At 42.6% G+C, this 16,508-nt stretch overlaps 2 protein-coding genes and 1 long non-coding RNA gene across 3 annotated transcripts; 2 read left to right on the forward strand and 1 right to left on the reverse strand.

The window, feature by feature from the left end:
* Nucleotides 1-137: 137 nt before the first annotated feature.
* LOC136446588 (homeobox protein Hox-B2-like) lies at nucleotides 138-2,884 on the forward strand. Its single transcript, XM_066445047.1, has 2 exons — nucleotides 138-553; nucleotides 955-2,884. Exons 1-2 carry the CDS (start codon nucleotides 283-285, stop codon nucleotides 1,296-1,298), a joined length of 615 nt encoding a protein of 204 aa, XP_066301144.1. The 5' UTR covers nucleotides 138-282; the 3' UTR covers nucleotides 1,299-2,884.
* Nucleotides 2,885-3,281: 397 nt separating this feature from the next.
* LOC136446599 (uncharacterized) lies at nucleotides 3,282-16,076 on the reverse strand. The gene is made up of 3 exons (XR_010757605.1): nucleotides 15,973-16,076; nucleotides 9,081-15,603; nucleotides 3,282-3,307 (listed from the first exon to the last, which is right to left on the reverse strand). It is a non-coding gene; the product is annotated as an uncharacterized lncRNA (long non-coding RNA).
* Nucleotides 9,470-11,238, forward strand: LOC136446598 (homeobox protein Hox-A1-like). The gene is made up of 2 exons (XM_066445048.1): nucleotides 9,470-10,046; nucleotides 10,476-11,238. Exons 1-2 carry the CDS (start codon nucleotides 9,470-9,472, stop codon nucleotides 10,763-10,765), a joined length of 867 nt encoding a protein of 288 aa, XP_066301145.1. The 3' UTR covers nucleotides 10,766-11,238.
* Nucleotides 16,077-16,508: the final 432 nt, after the last annotated feature.

A 16,508-nucleotide genomic window follows, 5' to 3' on the forward strand; every position in this document is an offset into this window, starting at 1 on the left:
GGGCTGAGATTTCGGCTTCACTTTCTGTGGGAGGGGACGAATCTTGCAGATGTATGGGTCAAAACAACGCATTTCTCACTTACTACGGATTTTCCCCAGACGGCTTGCCATTGGTCAGATAACGTCACATGATCACTCAACTGTCAGCTTGCCCCTTGCTGACAACTAGTGATGTTTCATAGAAGGCCCGAGGGTCGAAGTATCCGAAATAAGAACCAAGTGGAGAGAAACTTTTTATACTTATCCCACCCTAGAGGGAGTTAACGCGGGAAGGTTTTCAGTATGGATGTACCGCGGGAAAGTGGGTTTATAAACTCGCACCCCTCGCTGGAAGAATTCATGAGTTTTCTACCTATCAGTGCCGACTTTCTCGACTCATCAATCACCGTTGAGACGGCTGAAGACGGGAGGACCTGGTCCGCTCTCCACCCTACAACTTGCCTGGAGCTGAACTCTGACCTCTCCACAACTCGGCCCGCCAACATCGCTGACTTTCCTTGGGTGAAACTCAAAAAATCCGTCCGAACACAATCCCATGTCTTCAACACTCAAGGTACTTCAGTTATTTTGTACTAGAGCGAAGTTATACTATTTCGTTGTAACTTTTCACTTTTTTTTAAAGGTTTGACAGTACGAGTTGACCTCGTTGCTCCAACACTAAACCATTTTATCATTCTCGAGTCCAAGTGTTGAAAGATTTTACCAGCCGCGGAAAGAAAGGGGGTCGGACCTTGTGTTTTCTAAGTACTTCTGTCGTCTTTAGAAGTTAGGAAAAAACGACAGATGTTAAAAGAGAGGCGAGCATGTGGGCTGGTTTATCAATGGCTGAGTAGCTACCTCAAGCACATGTCCTGCAGTATTCCATTTCCATTTCTAAGAATCTGTTAGGATTTTTATCGAAACTTTCAATCTCATTTTAATAAAAGAGAGCATATTTTGAAATTTAATTTTCAGAAGCAGACGCCTTCGATTCACCCACCGACAGAGAGTCTAGTTCCCGACGACTCCGTACTGTTTTCACGAACACGCAACTTCTGGAGTTGGAAAAAGAGTTCCACTACAACAAGTACGTGTGCAAACCGCGTCGGAAAGAGATCGCTTCCTTCTTAGACTTGAACGAGAGGCAGGTAAAAATTTGGTTCCAGAATCGCCGCATGAGACAAAAGAGGAGGGACACGAAGAGTCGGAGTGAGATCGGGAACGACCTGGAGGCTACCGCTGCGCCGGCAGATGGTGACCGGGAGGAGGAGGACTCCCCAGGCGGGGGTACAGTAGCCTGTCCCCGGCCCCAGGGGTAAGCAGGCCCCGGTGGACTGGACGGTCAGCAAACCAGATGGACGAAGACTGACCACAACAACCGGGAGGGAGGGAAACTTTTGTAGTGAATTTTACTGAAGACAAAATTGTTTTCTTCACAGAAACGGGACTGAAATGTCCAAACTTATAATTTTGAACTGCTTGGGCGCTGTAGGTTAGTTAGGCTAGATAGATGTAGATAAATGTAAATATACATATGATAGATTTGTATAATATTTTAGACTACCTCGGATATATATATATATTCTTTCTTGCAAGTTCTACATCTAGTTCTGCTTTTAGAAGGCATGGTATCACAAAGAATTTATAGCTGTACATTACCATTTCAAATGCAATATTTAATCAATCAATCAAGCGTTGTTTCGAATGGTTTGTGTATTATTTAATATCAGACAAGGCGTAGTATGTATCGACTAAAAGAGTTGTGATGTCACGAAGTGCGTTCAACGTTTTGTATAAGTGGTCAGAAATCAGTATTCTTCTGAGGAATTATACTGTTAAAGAGGGTGTAGCCGTGTTGTGCCTACCTTGCTATGTATAAATTAGTTCTATTTGCAAGTACGTAATCTGCGGATACTGAAGGAAACGATTCGATTTTCGAATCGACAGATGCATGAACTTGAGAATAGAGACCGAATCATAGCTGGTTTTCATATGTACATTTTGAGGGAGCACTACAGACCTATATTCATTTAAATCTCTCCTGAATAGTGGGCATTTCCCTTGCTTCTGTCAGACCTTTATGAAATAGCATGTGAACTCTTTCTTTATCTAAATATGTTATCTTATTCAGTAGTCCTCTTTTAATTCCGTTTTTCGTGCAGTCTTTTGTTTGTCTTTCAAAATACACCTGTTCAAACCCAGCCGTACCGCTGTGAAGATGTGTACACCTGTTCTCAATGACCTTGAACTTACAGACACTTCCTGTTTATCACCAACACTTGACCTTGGGCGGCACTTGTCGTCACCTTCACCTGCTCCTTTAGAATGCATACTTCCGCTAGGGTGGGAGGGGGCGGCAGCTTCAGAAGTAGACAAATACTTCTCGAAAAAAAAACATGTTTTTTAGCCTGCGTTTTCTACTTCTATGTTCTGTTTTTAATCACTTTTGAGATTCTGGCAGAGATGTCATGTGGTTTTTAATTGTTGAACGTGCTCCAAGATCATTCTGTTGTTTTTACGTGTTGACCTCCTTTGACCTTGTTGTAAACAACTGACCAAGTTGACCTTAGGAGTTAACATGGGTTAACCTTTGACCTTGAAATGTCCACCTGGTTCTCTTTGTAAACATGATATTTTACCCCACACAAGTGTTTTTATTATGTGTACAACATTTCTTATATCATTTCTAGGTTTCGAGACTTTGCCAAAGTTTGTAATACTACGAATGGCTTTAACAGTCGTATGAAAAACACAAGAATACATCATATTTACATGTAGTTCTGTAGAATGTGTTACTCATATTCAAATAAAAGTCGAAACAAGTTACTGTACATGTCAATACATATTTATTACAACCTTTAAGGTGAGAATTAGTTCGAAAAATATTTTAACACTGCCTTTGAAACGTGGCCTTCTCGTGTCGATGAAACACATGGAAACAGGTGTTAAGTTACTAAGGTATGAGTACTTGTCTTTCACATTCCTTCGCCCATAGTTCGTGAAAGAAAGTAGCGAAAATATTAAATGATTAAAAAGGGAATTTTTGTAGAGTTTGTTTTAGTTTCTTCTACTAGTACAGGTCTACTCAAACATACTTGAGATATAATTTGGAATTCTTCCTGTTTTTTTTTAATTTTATTAGAGATTTTTTTAATGTAAAAGGTAGATGGAAAAATGTGAATTTTCAAACGTTGCTTACACTGAAGCAGATCACCTATAAATTCTAGATATGATAACTTTCAGGTAGACAGCTGCGTGTAGTAGAGCTGGTAAGAGAGATGTCTAGAGAGGACATGTTGGATCATGTTGTGCTACCCCACCTGGTGACCTGAAAAACACGAAGAACAAATTGTTATGATCAATAATGTAATCAATAAATCAATACACTTGTCCTAACAACACTGATGGATGTGTTTATCATTATAAATGGCTGGAAGAAAACTTCATTATTTTTCTTAACAAAATTAGATTTTTTTATTTTCTATCAGGGGTTCAATATTTTCCTTTTTTTATCTTTATTCAAGAAGAATCAAATAATACAAATGAATGGACGAAGACAAAGTGGTGGCCTACTCAAACTCAAGTTGTACACAACTTATCTTCTAGCCACTACTTTTACATTATGGGAAATAAAATATTTGACGATATACTCAAAACCTGTCCATGACAGAAGAACCTATTGAACGTTAGTCTAACCCCCCCCCCTCATAAAAACGTTTTGTTGCTTTGATGTAGTCCTGTGGTTCAATATTTGAGCAGAATATTTTAATATCCATTAAAAAGTTTTTTTTTCGATGATTTTATTCTAGATACACATTCACAGGTTACTATAAAGATTTTGCGAACGAAATTAGTCAAGAAGACATTGAGCAATGGAAAAGCTGAAAACACCGCACGATAATCCACGATTTTAGTAATTGACATGAAGTCATAAATTGACTGATCATGTTTTTGTTCAGTCAAGATATCAAATGAAATTTTTCAGTCATAATTTTGACAACTGCATGTCATATGAAGTAGCAGGAAGCTATTATAACATTGCAACGTCTTTTTCCCATGTGAACATGTGTAAACCACGGACAGGGACGCTTTTTACTCCGTTAAACCAGGCGAAACATCATTTGTAATAGTAGGTTTTATAACAAATTATGGGTTGGCTAGCTTTGCACACACAATAGAACTTGGGTCTCGTAAAAAATTATTGTATCTTAAAAGAAAGCACCTTGTTTACAAATCATTGCATTATTTTACCTTGGATAACTTGAGGACTAAATTTTGTAGCTTAACTTAGTTATTCAGTTTAACAAAAGGTCCACAACCGGTTTCAATTTTGTATTTTAAAAAGCAACACGAATGTGAAAGACAAAATTGCTTTTGTGCTTTTTTCGTCTTGTTTCTCATATCTTCATTTGTAGCTTATGATTTGATTAGTATTAGATCTAGTTAAGATGATTTTATTTATAAAAGCAGTGCCACTTATGGAACATTGTGTTGTGCCACATACCCAGGCGGCGGTAACAATAGCAAGCCTGGGAGTCAGAGAACCAAGATACAAAATGGCGCCGAGGTTTGAGTTACCTAACGACCGTTATACATTCAAAAATGTAGTCTTTTTTATTTCATAATTCTAACATTTATGTTGTTAAACACAAGAAACCTTGGGTTTAACAGAGACATAAGAATCTGCTTGCAAGTCAGATTAAATTAGCATAAACAAGAGCCTTATTCATTGCGTAGAAACTACTAGTATTCTAGAAGAGTATGTTGCAAACATGAGTAGAGTCTGAAAGTAGAATTTTCGGTCAGGTAGGACTGAAATGAACGGCTCAATGAACAGTTAGATTTCCATTTTCCAACTCTGAGAATCTTGAATACTAATATATTTATTTTTCAATTATCATGTCAATTCTAAAATCATTTCAATTTCAAAGACAACCGTGTTTATCAGTTTGCTGTATAGATTTTAACATTTGGTTTTTGTTTAATTCTAGTTAAAAAATGTTGCTTTGTTCTACACAAACGTGGTCACCAACTCTGTGAAGTCAGTGCATTTTCATAGGACAGACTTAAAAATATGGCACACACATTCACAGAGAATTCTAATTTTTTAATTATACCAATTTTAAGAGAACAGTTTGCTGCACTGTTTTATCATTTGCATTTTTATCAATTCTTGTCAAATTTTCTGGCTTTTATTATACTCCAGCGTAGTCCCCAACTGTGTGTGTAGTAGCGCAGCGTGGTCGGGTATTCGCGCACATGGCGGTATAATAAAACCCGTACACAGCTGACGGGTAACAAACACACCCGCTAGCTGCCAAAACACTGCCGACCGTGAACCCTTCCCCCATCTATCACCCTCTGCTATCGCTCCGACGATCGACACTCGCCGTCTCTTTGTTGGAACGTTAGTGGCAAGTGACCCAAACGAATCGGTGTAGGGATAGCTATTCATCTAACTCTAGTAAGGTTTGTGACGTCCGAGGAGTGGCTCCAGGGCCCTCGCACTTGACCTTCGCTGCTAACGTTGGGTAACCTAAATTCGGGATTTTTCCGATAATGGTTGACTGAAATCAATCTAGCAGAACAATAAACCATCCTTTTTTTCTATAATTCTGTCAGTATCATGTACTATCTTTGCACTAATCATATATATGGTAGATTTTGTCTCTAGTCGTGCTGACACCATAATATTTCAACTTGAAACTACCGTCCGCCGCACGCACAATGACAGTGTTGTCGGACAGGGGGGCACATTAATTCGGGAGAGAAGATTCGTCTTGAATATCTTACCGCTAATTACATTTTATACAGCAGCTATTCGTTCCATCCTTGGCTTGAGGAGAGTGCTATGGATATAGACGTGTCCAAGTAAAAAAAATACACGAAAAAACGGCCGTACCGCACACATCAGGCCAGCTCGGGAACAACCCGTGTGTTGAGTCGGTAGAACTTCACTCAAAGTCGGCCCATCGTCATCATCGGGCAACGTGTAACGTTACATTATTCATGGTAAGTTAGCTGGATGCCGTAGCAATGGTAATACTACTATGTCCATGTGTTCCTTGTTGTGTTAGGAGCAAACTTTGAGGAAAATATCTTCCTCAGTCCACTATCACACGCAGCATTTAGACAAAAAAGTGTTTCTCACAAACCTTTGCCGTCTGCTTGACAACAGGATTCTGGTTAACAATATGGCGGCGGGAAAATACACGTGCCGTAGGTTGTAGCAACAGAGAGGAGTTTTGATGATTGATCACACTTAGAGTCCAGTTGTAGGTTAGCAAAAGAGATTCTAATTAGTTGTCTTGTAAATAATTGTGTTTAGCAGGCAGGAGATGTGACATTTGTCTTATAAACCAGCGAACAACCGTGCAGTGTGAGTCTCCCACGAAGCCCCCAGACTCTGTCAATAAGGGACGGAGAGGTTTTGACGTCGCCAACTTCTAATGCATGGTTATCGAAGCTTTTCAGACAGTGTTCTGAATGCGTTAGTCTGTCAAGTTTGCATTTCTAGCGGTATTACTGATGTTGCATCTAGCACATATCCCTAAATACCCCGTTTTCGAAAAATCCCGACTTTAAGTACCCCACGAATTTAGGTTACCCAACGTTACATATCGTAATCTCAAACGGGGGTGGCGAACTCTGAACCACAAGCATGCGTGCGGACACCTAAACATGTCAACACACGCTACAGACAGCTGTAGAGAGAGCTGCCAGAAACACAACATCACAAAAACATTCTAAAATATTCCCCAATGTTTATTTCAAACTCTGCCATGCTGTTGCGAAGTATGAATAACTTCGCGATTTTCTGCGGGGTTTTTTAAACTGGGCTTCATGAATTTTGCAGGCCAAGTTGTAAGTTGGGTGCCGGCTTGAGTGAAATAAATGAAGCATAGCAGACTGAATACATTTCTGGCAAGCTCTGCAGCAAACTTCGCTTCCGGGCAAATCTTATCGACACAAGGGTCATGTCAGAGTTCAGGCCATGTCGATCTCAATATTTGCAATAAGGTCGACCAGTGTGTTGTTTTCAAGCCTTCCAGGCACATGGGAACACATGGGGGTGTTTAGAATATCAACAAACACCGAATTCCTTTAGAAATGTAGGGAAACAGGCCATGCATTGGCTGAGAAGGGGAGGATATGTCTACTACAACTCGCTCAAACAAGGGTTGCATGTAAAAATAAAAACATATATAAACATTTGGTGCAAAAACAATCAAAACATTAAATGACTTGTTTGGTTGTGAAACAGACTTATTAAATGAAGCCATAACGTGCTGTTCTAAAACAATCATTTTGTACCAAGCATGCAGTTTTGTAGCTTCTTTTTAGAGTTTGAACAGTCTGTTTCCCTCACAAGTTTGTCTGAAAAAAAGCTTTACAGATTCGAAAAAATTCAATGTCCGAAAACATTGTTACATGTTAACTGCATTGATCAGTGTAAAAGGGAATCAAGATCTTCCCTACTTTTTGATCTTATTGCCTTCCGTATTCGAGAATCTGTTCTTACTTAATTATGTATACTGTCACCCATTGCAAACGTAATTTTCTTCTCTGCATTCTGATCAATGAGCACAGATAAAACGTGTGCGTGCATATAGGTGATGTTGTTTTCGCTGTTATGTCAATTAGAAGTTGAAAACTCCTCTTTCAAACCTTGTTAATAGAAGATTGCAGAGCCATTGATACAAATTCTAACCTTTCTGTTAAAAAGAAAGCATCTCATGCATGATAATACAAGGAGTTTTGTATGAACGTCTTGTAGAACGTTTGAACGTTTTACAAATCATGTTGCTTGAGATTTAAAGCATTTTACCGAGAAAAATGACGCAGTGTGATGTTTTAGTTTATGAAATAAATCCCAATGTTTCAGGTTCAAGCGGTAACGAAAGAACACTTCCTCTTTGTTATGTAGAGTTAACACTGGTATCACCACCAGGAAAAGAGAGAGAATTAGCTTGTGTATTACAACATGTTTTGTGAGGTAAAATTAGCAAGATCGACAACTCGTTGTCGGCTATTATTCGTGGCGGGTTGGTGTGAGTTTAGACAATTGTCTCCGATGTTATCAACATTTGCAAATCAGAGGGGACAAAAAAGCCCACACTTTTGTGTGAATTTTGTTGAGTTGTTGTCACAATATGCACGGTGCGAAAGCATGCATAGGTTTTCAGTTGTGAAGGGATACACAGCAGATTCTATGGCGAAGTTAGAGCGTTGGAAGGAGAGTTTGAGGCGTGTGTTTGAAGGAAACGGTTGACATTTTAAAACAGGGAACGGGACATGGTTGGCGAGGAGAAAAAATGAAGCCCCTAGGGCGGTAGGATCTGTGTCACAAAGGCCCACCGAATCTACACCACAGCTTTTTCATGCAAAACTTCCAGCCCGCGCGTAATTATGCATGAATGTGCCCGGCCCAAAGCTTGCCAACCCCGAAGTAACACTTTTAGTGGGGATCAATAGCACATAATTAATTTCTCACTGCGTCTGATGGGGTAGAAAAGTTTTGACTTTTCGTGGGGAACGGGACAGAAACGTGTTTGTTTTGTGCCGAACGTGTAGGTCTTCTGCAGGCCTCGCGATGTGACCCCTCACGCGACCCCTGTAATGGCGGCGATGAATCAAGAATAAACCGGCCAACCACATCCTCCGATTCTTGTCCTGTTTGGGGACAAATCTCTCCCCACATTTTTAAGAAGTAGTCGAAGTCTTAGTCTATTTCTTAGCTAGATTACTCTTGTTTTTCTAACGATTAGAACGTCGCAAACACAGTGCGGTTTTCGGTGAGCGTTTCAGTCGATATGACCGCAAGCTTCGGCATACAAGAGCTTGGGATACTGCAAATATTTAATAAATCCTGGTCTCTAGCGACTCAAATAAAAAACTGCCGTTACTCCATTCAACTCTGATTCCTGGAAGTTGTTTAGAAGCAACCAAAACTCGAAGCAAATGTTAGAAAATTTCAAAAAGGTGGCCAGGGGTGTTCTACGGTTGCCGCCCCTCCCCATTCCTGTTGAAGACGCAATGATCGTGATCAAGACCTAGCTCGATCGTCGCCAGACTTTTGAGGCCTAAAAAGACGGGTTTACCTGTAGAGCACAGGCGGGAGCGGTGGTAGGGTCCTCCGAGACATCCTCCGGTTTGTCCCGGTGACTTTCGTCTCTCCTTTACAGTACGATTCACCCCATAGTACTGGAAAATCACGGCACACTCACTGAACTTGGCATACAATTTACCGGCTTGCCTCTGGTTTGCCCTAGGTTGATAAATTTAACATCAGTGATTTAGATGTCAGGCTCCGTGATGGATCACCTTGATAAACATACCAAATAGGCTCTGGCTGTTTTGATTGGTCGCTGTTTGTCACGTGGGTAACAAAGTAACCATATCAGTGTCAGGCTATGTGAAGAGCAAGTGAGCAATTTAGCACCATTTATCGACAAATTCGACAGGCGAAATCGAAACGTTCGCTTGACAGATGGAGCAAATGGACACGGCAAGAATGAACTCGTACGTGGACTACTCTCTGTGTAACGGCGACCAAAACACTTGCTCCCCGAGGAGCTATGGCCAAGACTACGGTGTGCCCGCGTACCAGTCGTGCGCGATGAACAATGTTGACCGACACGTAACGATGGGACCGAGCGGACAGCTCCCTCCGTCGGCCGGGCCAGGTCCAGGCCCCGTCCCCGGCCCGTCGCCTTACGACCCGCCGGTGATCATGTCGAACGGCGACCCGCAGAATTTTACAACGTACTCGTATAACCACTATTCTCACCCCGGCGGCCACCACATGGGCAATGGTTACGGGACGAACAACCACGCTGCTATGTACTCGGGGAGTTTCGGGGCAGAGCTTGCCGGTTCTTACTCGTCGTACAACTCAGGAATGAACGGGACGGTGGCCCCGCCACCCTTGGACTCTCAGTACGGATACATGCACCACCATACGGGGCAGGACCCCATGATTTCCACGAGCTGCAACCCTCCTGCACCATCCCCCCCTGTTGCCACATACGACTGGATGAAACTAAAGCGTAACCCTCCAAGAACAGGTAGGTAAAACCGTCCTTACTCCTGCCCTACAAACCTACGCTACCACTACCCCCGTCATCGGGGCCGCGCGCACATGTTTACGGACCTGGCGCGTGCGACTCCCCGCCTGTTCTCGCTCGTAGTGCCGGTATAAAACCATCGGCGTCATCGAGATCTCGTCAATCGTACCAACTACGACTCTCTAACGTTTGTATTCAGACGTTGGCCTTTGTTTGGCTAAGTATGACAGCTTACAAGTTGTGTTTGTACTACAAACCGTCCATGCCTTAGTGGAGCAAGCTGTGCCTAATACGGGGCTCCTGCCTTATGCATGAAATTACGATTACATAAAATTTGATAGGACACCCAAAATTTCTCGTAAGATTTAGCACCTACAGTAGTCGTCTTTGTCGTAAGTTGAAGGTTTTGGTGTTGTGTTTTCACTCCAGGAAAGCCCGGAGAGTATGGCTTCACGACGTCCGGACCCAACAACGGACGGACCAACTTCACCACCAAACAACTGACGGAGTTGGAAAAGGAGTTTCACTACAACAAGTACCTCACGCGGGCGAGAAGAGTCGAGATCGCCGCAGCCCTCAACCTCAACGAAACTCAGGTCAAGATCTGGTTCCAGAACCGCAGGATGAAACAGAAGAAACGGGAGAAAGAGAACGGTTTCTCCACCCCGGGTAGCGGCGGGTCTCCGGCCGGTGAAGATAGCCCGTCGAAGTCGACGTAAGACTGAAAACTCACTATACCACCATTCTTCTCCATTCCCTCCAAAACCCCCCACCCCACGTTTTAGAACTCACATCATTTGTGGAATATTCTTTTTAAGTTATACAGGTGAAAGTATCGTCAGGTTGGTTCTTGTCTATATTTATATTGTTATTTATTACTTTGTATGAGTGAGAGACGTTTGTATGATGAAAGTTGAGGAGATGTAGGCATCTGTACATATCTCGAGAAGTGTAATTTAACAATCAAAGTATCGGAGAACAGGGTAAAAATTCTCAAAGCGAACTTCATACTTCTCTATATTGAAGGTTCGACTGTACAGTGGCTTGTGATATAAAATAATGTTTTTTGACGGCAGGATTCCAGCACAGTATTGTTATGTATGTTTCTTAGACCGAAAAAATCACTAAGATAGTAGTGAATTCTTGATGAGAGAGAAAAAAACAAAATAAATCGCAATCGCATATTAAGATATAGACATGTTTGTTTTCTTTTACCATATTTATTCAGAGATATTGCATAGATTACACTTTTCCATCACGAAGCTTCATCCCCCAATAACTTATACACTTATGTGTGGATTCTGCTACTTTTAAGCCAAGTAGAGAGCGTAAAGCGAGTTTTAATCTGCCGGCTGCCTGTGTTAAAAACGTCAGTACTAACGAGCCTGTCCCGTTTACCACGCGGTTATTGTAGCCCGGGTGACCTATCTTGTCAGGTATCAACGTAGAACATTATTAATTGCTGTGACTTTGGGAAGGTCAGGTCATGGGGTGACGGGAACAGGCTTCTGATTTGTACTTTTTGTTAATTCCTGCGTGTCGTCTGCGGTGATACAAGGGGAGGGAATCTTGTCTGTGTGATCCGTAATACGTACCGAAAAAGGAGGAGTCCTCTGTAGAACATGTGGGGTCCCAGCGCACGTTCTCTGTGAGAGAGTGTGAGAGAGAGAGAATATCGTTAGCAAGAGGAGGGCGGTTTGACTGACACACGCATCCAAACGTCCCGTTAATCTTATGCCACCGTGTAAGTCTACATCATCTAATGATTCACAGCGCTGGGACACCTGAAAGATGTGCTTCTACATTATCTTACATCCCGTCTAGAGGTGTTATAATTTCATCAGCCACTACTCAGGGACTATTACTTCTCTCTAAATAACTAAATCAATTCAGATAAAATTCTTGAGTGATCACAGAATGGCTTCGTCGCGCGCAGGGCTTCTCCGATATGACTTCTTTGTTCTGGTATCAGAGTAGAGTAGAGTTCATTCAGCAAACCGAACAACTCTCAGGCCAAATTGCTTTAAAAATTAGTGACATTTTTTTCTTCTTTTGTGATAGGGTCATTTGAAACCTGTGTCAGAGCGTGTCTCATGGATGTTATGAGAGGCTTTCAAACGTATGAGTTAAAATATTTAACATTTGAAGGAATTTATAATTCAGGTCCTGTGTGTGTATTGGATTTTTAAAAATCTTATATTTTTTGTATGTAGTCTTTACAATCTCGGCAAGGAAAGGTTCACCCCAGATCAACATGATGCATTATTCAAAACATAAAATATTAGCTTCAGTAAGTACATTGGTTAAATTGTGCATCATCATACACTAAACCCGCGATATAAAGCCCAGTGGGCCGACATAAAACACAAGATGCGGGACATACGGGTTAGCAATGTGATCATACATTCGGGGTGAAAAAACACCCCTCACTGAGTAATAGCCGATTTGGTACGGCACTCCGGGCCGAGCAATATGGCCCACATTACCCACTACAAGAAACATCACATCAAGCATGCAGTAAGTCAGTGTGGAAATCAACACAACGGGTCGGATGTACCGACTAGTAATCTATTTTCAACAACACACAGAGAACTGTACGGGCCACATGGAGACCCCAACATGCCCCGAGGCAGTGCATTTTGCACAGTACTGCTGTTAGCTCGAACAACAGAAACACGTTCCGAGCGAGTGACACTCGTGGGGTCATCCGCCGGTCAGCCCGGAATATTCAATAGTGGCCGTTACGGTGGCCAATCTAAATAATAGCTGCCGGACCACTATTGACACAGCCCTAGCTCCGCACAAAACAATGTCGCAAACATGAAACTATGCGACTCTAGGAGCAGATGTCGTCTTGATAAAACTTCACTCTAACTTACACATCACTAACTACGCTTCAAAACATGCTAAAAACGGTGTCAACAAGGCACATCCCAATAGTAGGGCGTGTTCGGCTTACGACATAATTAGATGAAAAACTAGAGTGACTGGTAGATACGTAAGCATCACATGAATGCCCTTTCTAACAAACAATACAAATGAGGGCACATAATAGATACCACGGAAGGCTGGTGTGCTCTCAAACTCTGTGGCTTGGAGTTTTCTTTATCAAAGAACAAATAAGCATCCTCTTAAAGCCTTCTTTTATCGCCACAATGTTGTCCTAAATGTTAGAAACCATGGGTAACAGCACATAAGGAGCGCGCGTAGCACTACAACTCAAGCACATGTTTACCCGCTGGTTTATCTACAATAACGCATTCAAGTGGCTGTGAGTGTTAGTAGCACATAGATTATATCATAACCGGGACGGCGTATTGGGCGATTTAACGTCCCTTTAAAGATGTGTTAGGCCCAATAGCTTTGCATCAATACATCGTTAAGAAATACATAAGCTATAACAAAGCATGTAAGTGTGCGTAGGCAATGGCACGTTAAACACACAAGTCATAAATCACAGTATAATACTCTCAGCCGCCAGCCTTACGGTAAGTGACGGCGGCAACGTGCCTATGATAAAATATGTCGTTTTAACGACTAAATTGGAAAATCATATCACGCTTGTGATAAATCCTGCTCTAAGCAGGAAAGCTGAATAGACCAGCTCTCTGGCTCCTCGCCAGGTATATATAACGTTACGACAATCAATGTGTATATACAGTACATATATAAATGTTAGTCATAAAAAACACTCGTTTTATAGAGTGCGTTCAGTGTTATAGGGCGGTGGGTACAATACCCGTGCCGGCCGCTAGGCCAGGTCAGGAGGCGATAACCTCACACACGCCCGCCCTAGGCGTGTACGGTGTACATGTTTACAACTACACAACAAAACAACATCATAATAAACATCTACAACTACAGCGTGGTGTTAGTCCGCAGTGTTTGGGAGGAAATATTCCTATTTTACATCCGTCCCGGGCCCTGCGTATAGCCCTATTATACATAACTGATAAGAACATGCACAGGTACATAGTACATGGGTAGCAGATGGGTTTGGTGTCCCCGAGAGACTACCACCTCTATCTGTATGTAACACAAGTAGCTGTCTAGTGCCAGGCGCTCTCTCCGACAGGCATACGTAACGCGCACCTGCAGTGGAGGGCGCCTGCTGACTTGGCTACCGTTCAAGTCCCGTCCTAACACGGTACCGGGGTAACCTCTCCCTGCCGAGATTGTGACATATTGTAGTAGCGATTGTCTAAGTATAACTGATGCTCTCGCGTTTGACCCTTGACACCTAAGGTTTCAGTTCCCGACCCACACTCATCAATTTCTCTTTGACAGCCTTGAGTGGGGGGGAAGCCTTCCCCCCGTGTTTATTTTGGGCTCGGGGTTTCCCTTCCCGTGCTTAGAGTTCACTACAGGCCAAAAGCAGGGCAGGCCCATCGCTGAGCGGGGGGATAGTGCCCGCATGTGGACGCTAGAGGATGGCATTGCCGCTGTAAATACACAACACAAGTGCAACACGCTTCTCGCACGCTATTTGCCCATTTGTTAAACCGTATAACAGCTTTACAACTGGTGGAAAATTAACCTCTTTGTGGTGTTGGGGTAATTTTGGTAGTTTAGAAACAAATTTGGTGGGAATTTAATTTCAAGACTACGTGTGTATTCCCCTGGGTGAGGAAGCCATTCTGGGTCCCCCAGCGTTCAGGTATCCATGGCCGATTGATCCATATAGACAATGGAATTACACAGGCTTTGATCAAAGTCGGCGCGTGCAATGGTCGCGCGGCGTTTCATGTCGCCGCGCTCATCCATACGACTAGTTCAAATTAAAATCGCGACAAAAACATGCATGTTGGAAGACAACACCCGAGAAAACCACCCTTCTGTCTGCTGTTTGTCAGGCAAATTTGCAGGCGACAGGGGGACACAGCTATCTATGTTCGCATCACGGTCACACAGGGGCCAATTTGTGGTCATCTCCATTCACTAAAAGGTCTCGATTTAAAAGGATTAAGAAACAGCAGACGATAGCTTTTCTTCAAATCAGATGTAGAAGAAGTGCTTTGCAATTTTAAAAATCATTTCAAAAATTCCTTACTTTAATCAATGAGCTGTAGATCAACAATCTACTACTCCGTTCTTCTGCGCTCTTTCAGAATTCAACTATCAAACCGTTTGGATGCGCTCGTATCACTCTAAAGAGGAGCGAAGAGAAGACTGTTGAAAATCAAATTTAACAAGAACTGTTTTCCCGTGCTTATGTCTACACATATTCATGTTTGCCATACGAAAGCTAATATTTCCCCAGCCGACCTTAAGTGGTTGGCGAACGGGCCAAGCAAATGGCCAAGTGACAGTCGGTTCCGCGTGTTTTGAAATCAAAAGGCCCAATTTGAAAAGTCGACCACTTAGCCGGTCCTCTCTGCGCTTTCTAGCCGTCCTTGCTAGACTGAAGTGACGTCTCTAAAGCGACGGTGGTAACACTTAACGGTACTGACCTTAAAAGGGCCCTCGGTGGTAATCCTTACGGCACGAGGTGCGATCTAGCGCCGAGGAGGCTTGTGACAAGCCCCGGTCGGCCTCGTCCTCAACCCCGTACCCTTCACTGAAACGGACAAACTAGTAAATGTAAAAATTGACCAAGCCGTGATACCTAGACAGTTAGAAAAATAGGGGGTCATAATTCAACTTTTACAACAAAATTATAGGTTCTTTAAAAGCATATGCAAAACACAGCAACTAATAGACAAAGACACCGAGTAGTTTTTCTCATGAATTTCGCCCGCATAAGAAAGATAGCGGTGCGCTTTCAAGTTTCCAGACATGACCACGGAGAATCAGAACTAATAGGAGTTGTGAGTAAGACAATAGGCGATGAATGGCGCACAAACAATGTAGTACAACACATGGGGGAAGATAGCGATTCAGACGCAAAACAGCACAGGCGTGCTAGATATGAATATGGACAACTCACCGGGTCCCTGTAGACATCGGAACATCTCCGGTCAATCCAAGTTCAAAAGGTGAACTAGTCCACGGGGAAGAGAACTTTTAGAAGTCAAAAACTTCTTCCTAAAATTAGTAAAAACCGAAGTCATCCCTCTACCGTCCGTTGCGAAGTTGAAGCGCACACTGGCTACGGATACCTCTTACAAGTTCCATTGGTGTGCATTTAACACCGTCATATGAAGCCCCCTGCGGGCGCTAAGAAACTTTTCCCATCCGCCGTCCCCGACTTTTGGTCCTTCTTACAACCAGGGTCCTGAAAGAAGTCATTTCTACCCACAGTCTTCAGTAATTTGGACCAGAAGCGTTATCTGAGGCCACACGCACTGAAAAACGGCACCGACTGACACCGGAAAACTTTCCAGACTCAGTAACTTCATTACGTATGCAACCTCACAAGTTGAAGCCATAAAACTAAATTACCCACAATTGGACCAATAGTAGCTACTTTCTCCCAGACAGCGGACGTCTTTATTTATTTTAGGTCGAGTGGACACACGGCGG

The sequence above is a fragment of the Branchiostoma lanceolatum genome, chromosome 12, assembly GCF_035083965.1.
Source record: "Branchiostoma lanceolatum isolate klBraLanc5 chromosome 12, klBraLanc5.hap2, whole genome shotgun sequence".
Classification (NCBI taxonomy): Eukaryota; Metazoa; Chordata; class Leptocardii; order Amphioxiformes; family Branchiostomatidae; genus Branchiostoma; species Branchiostoma lanceolatum.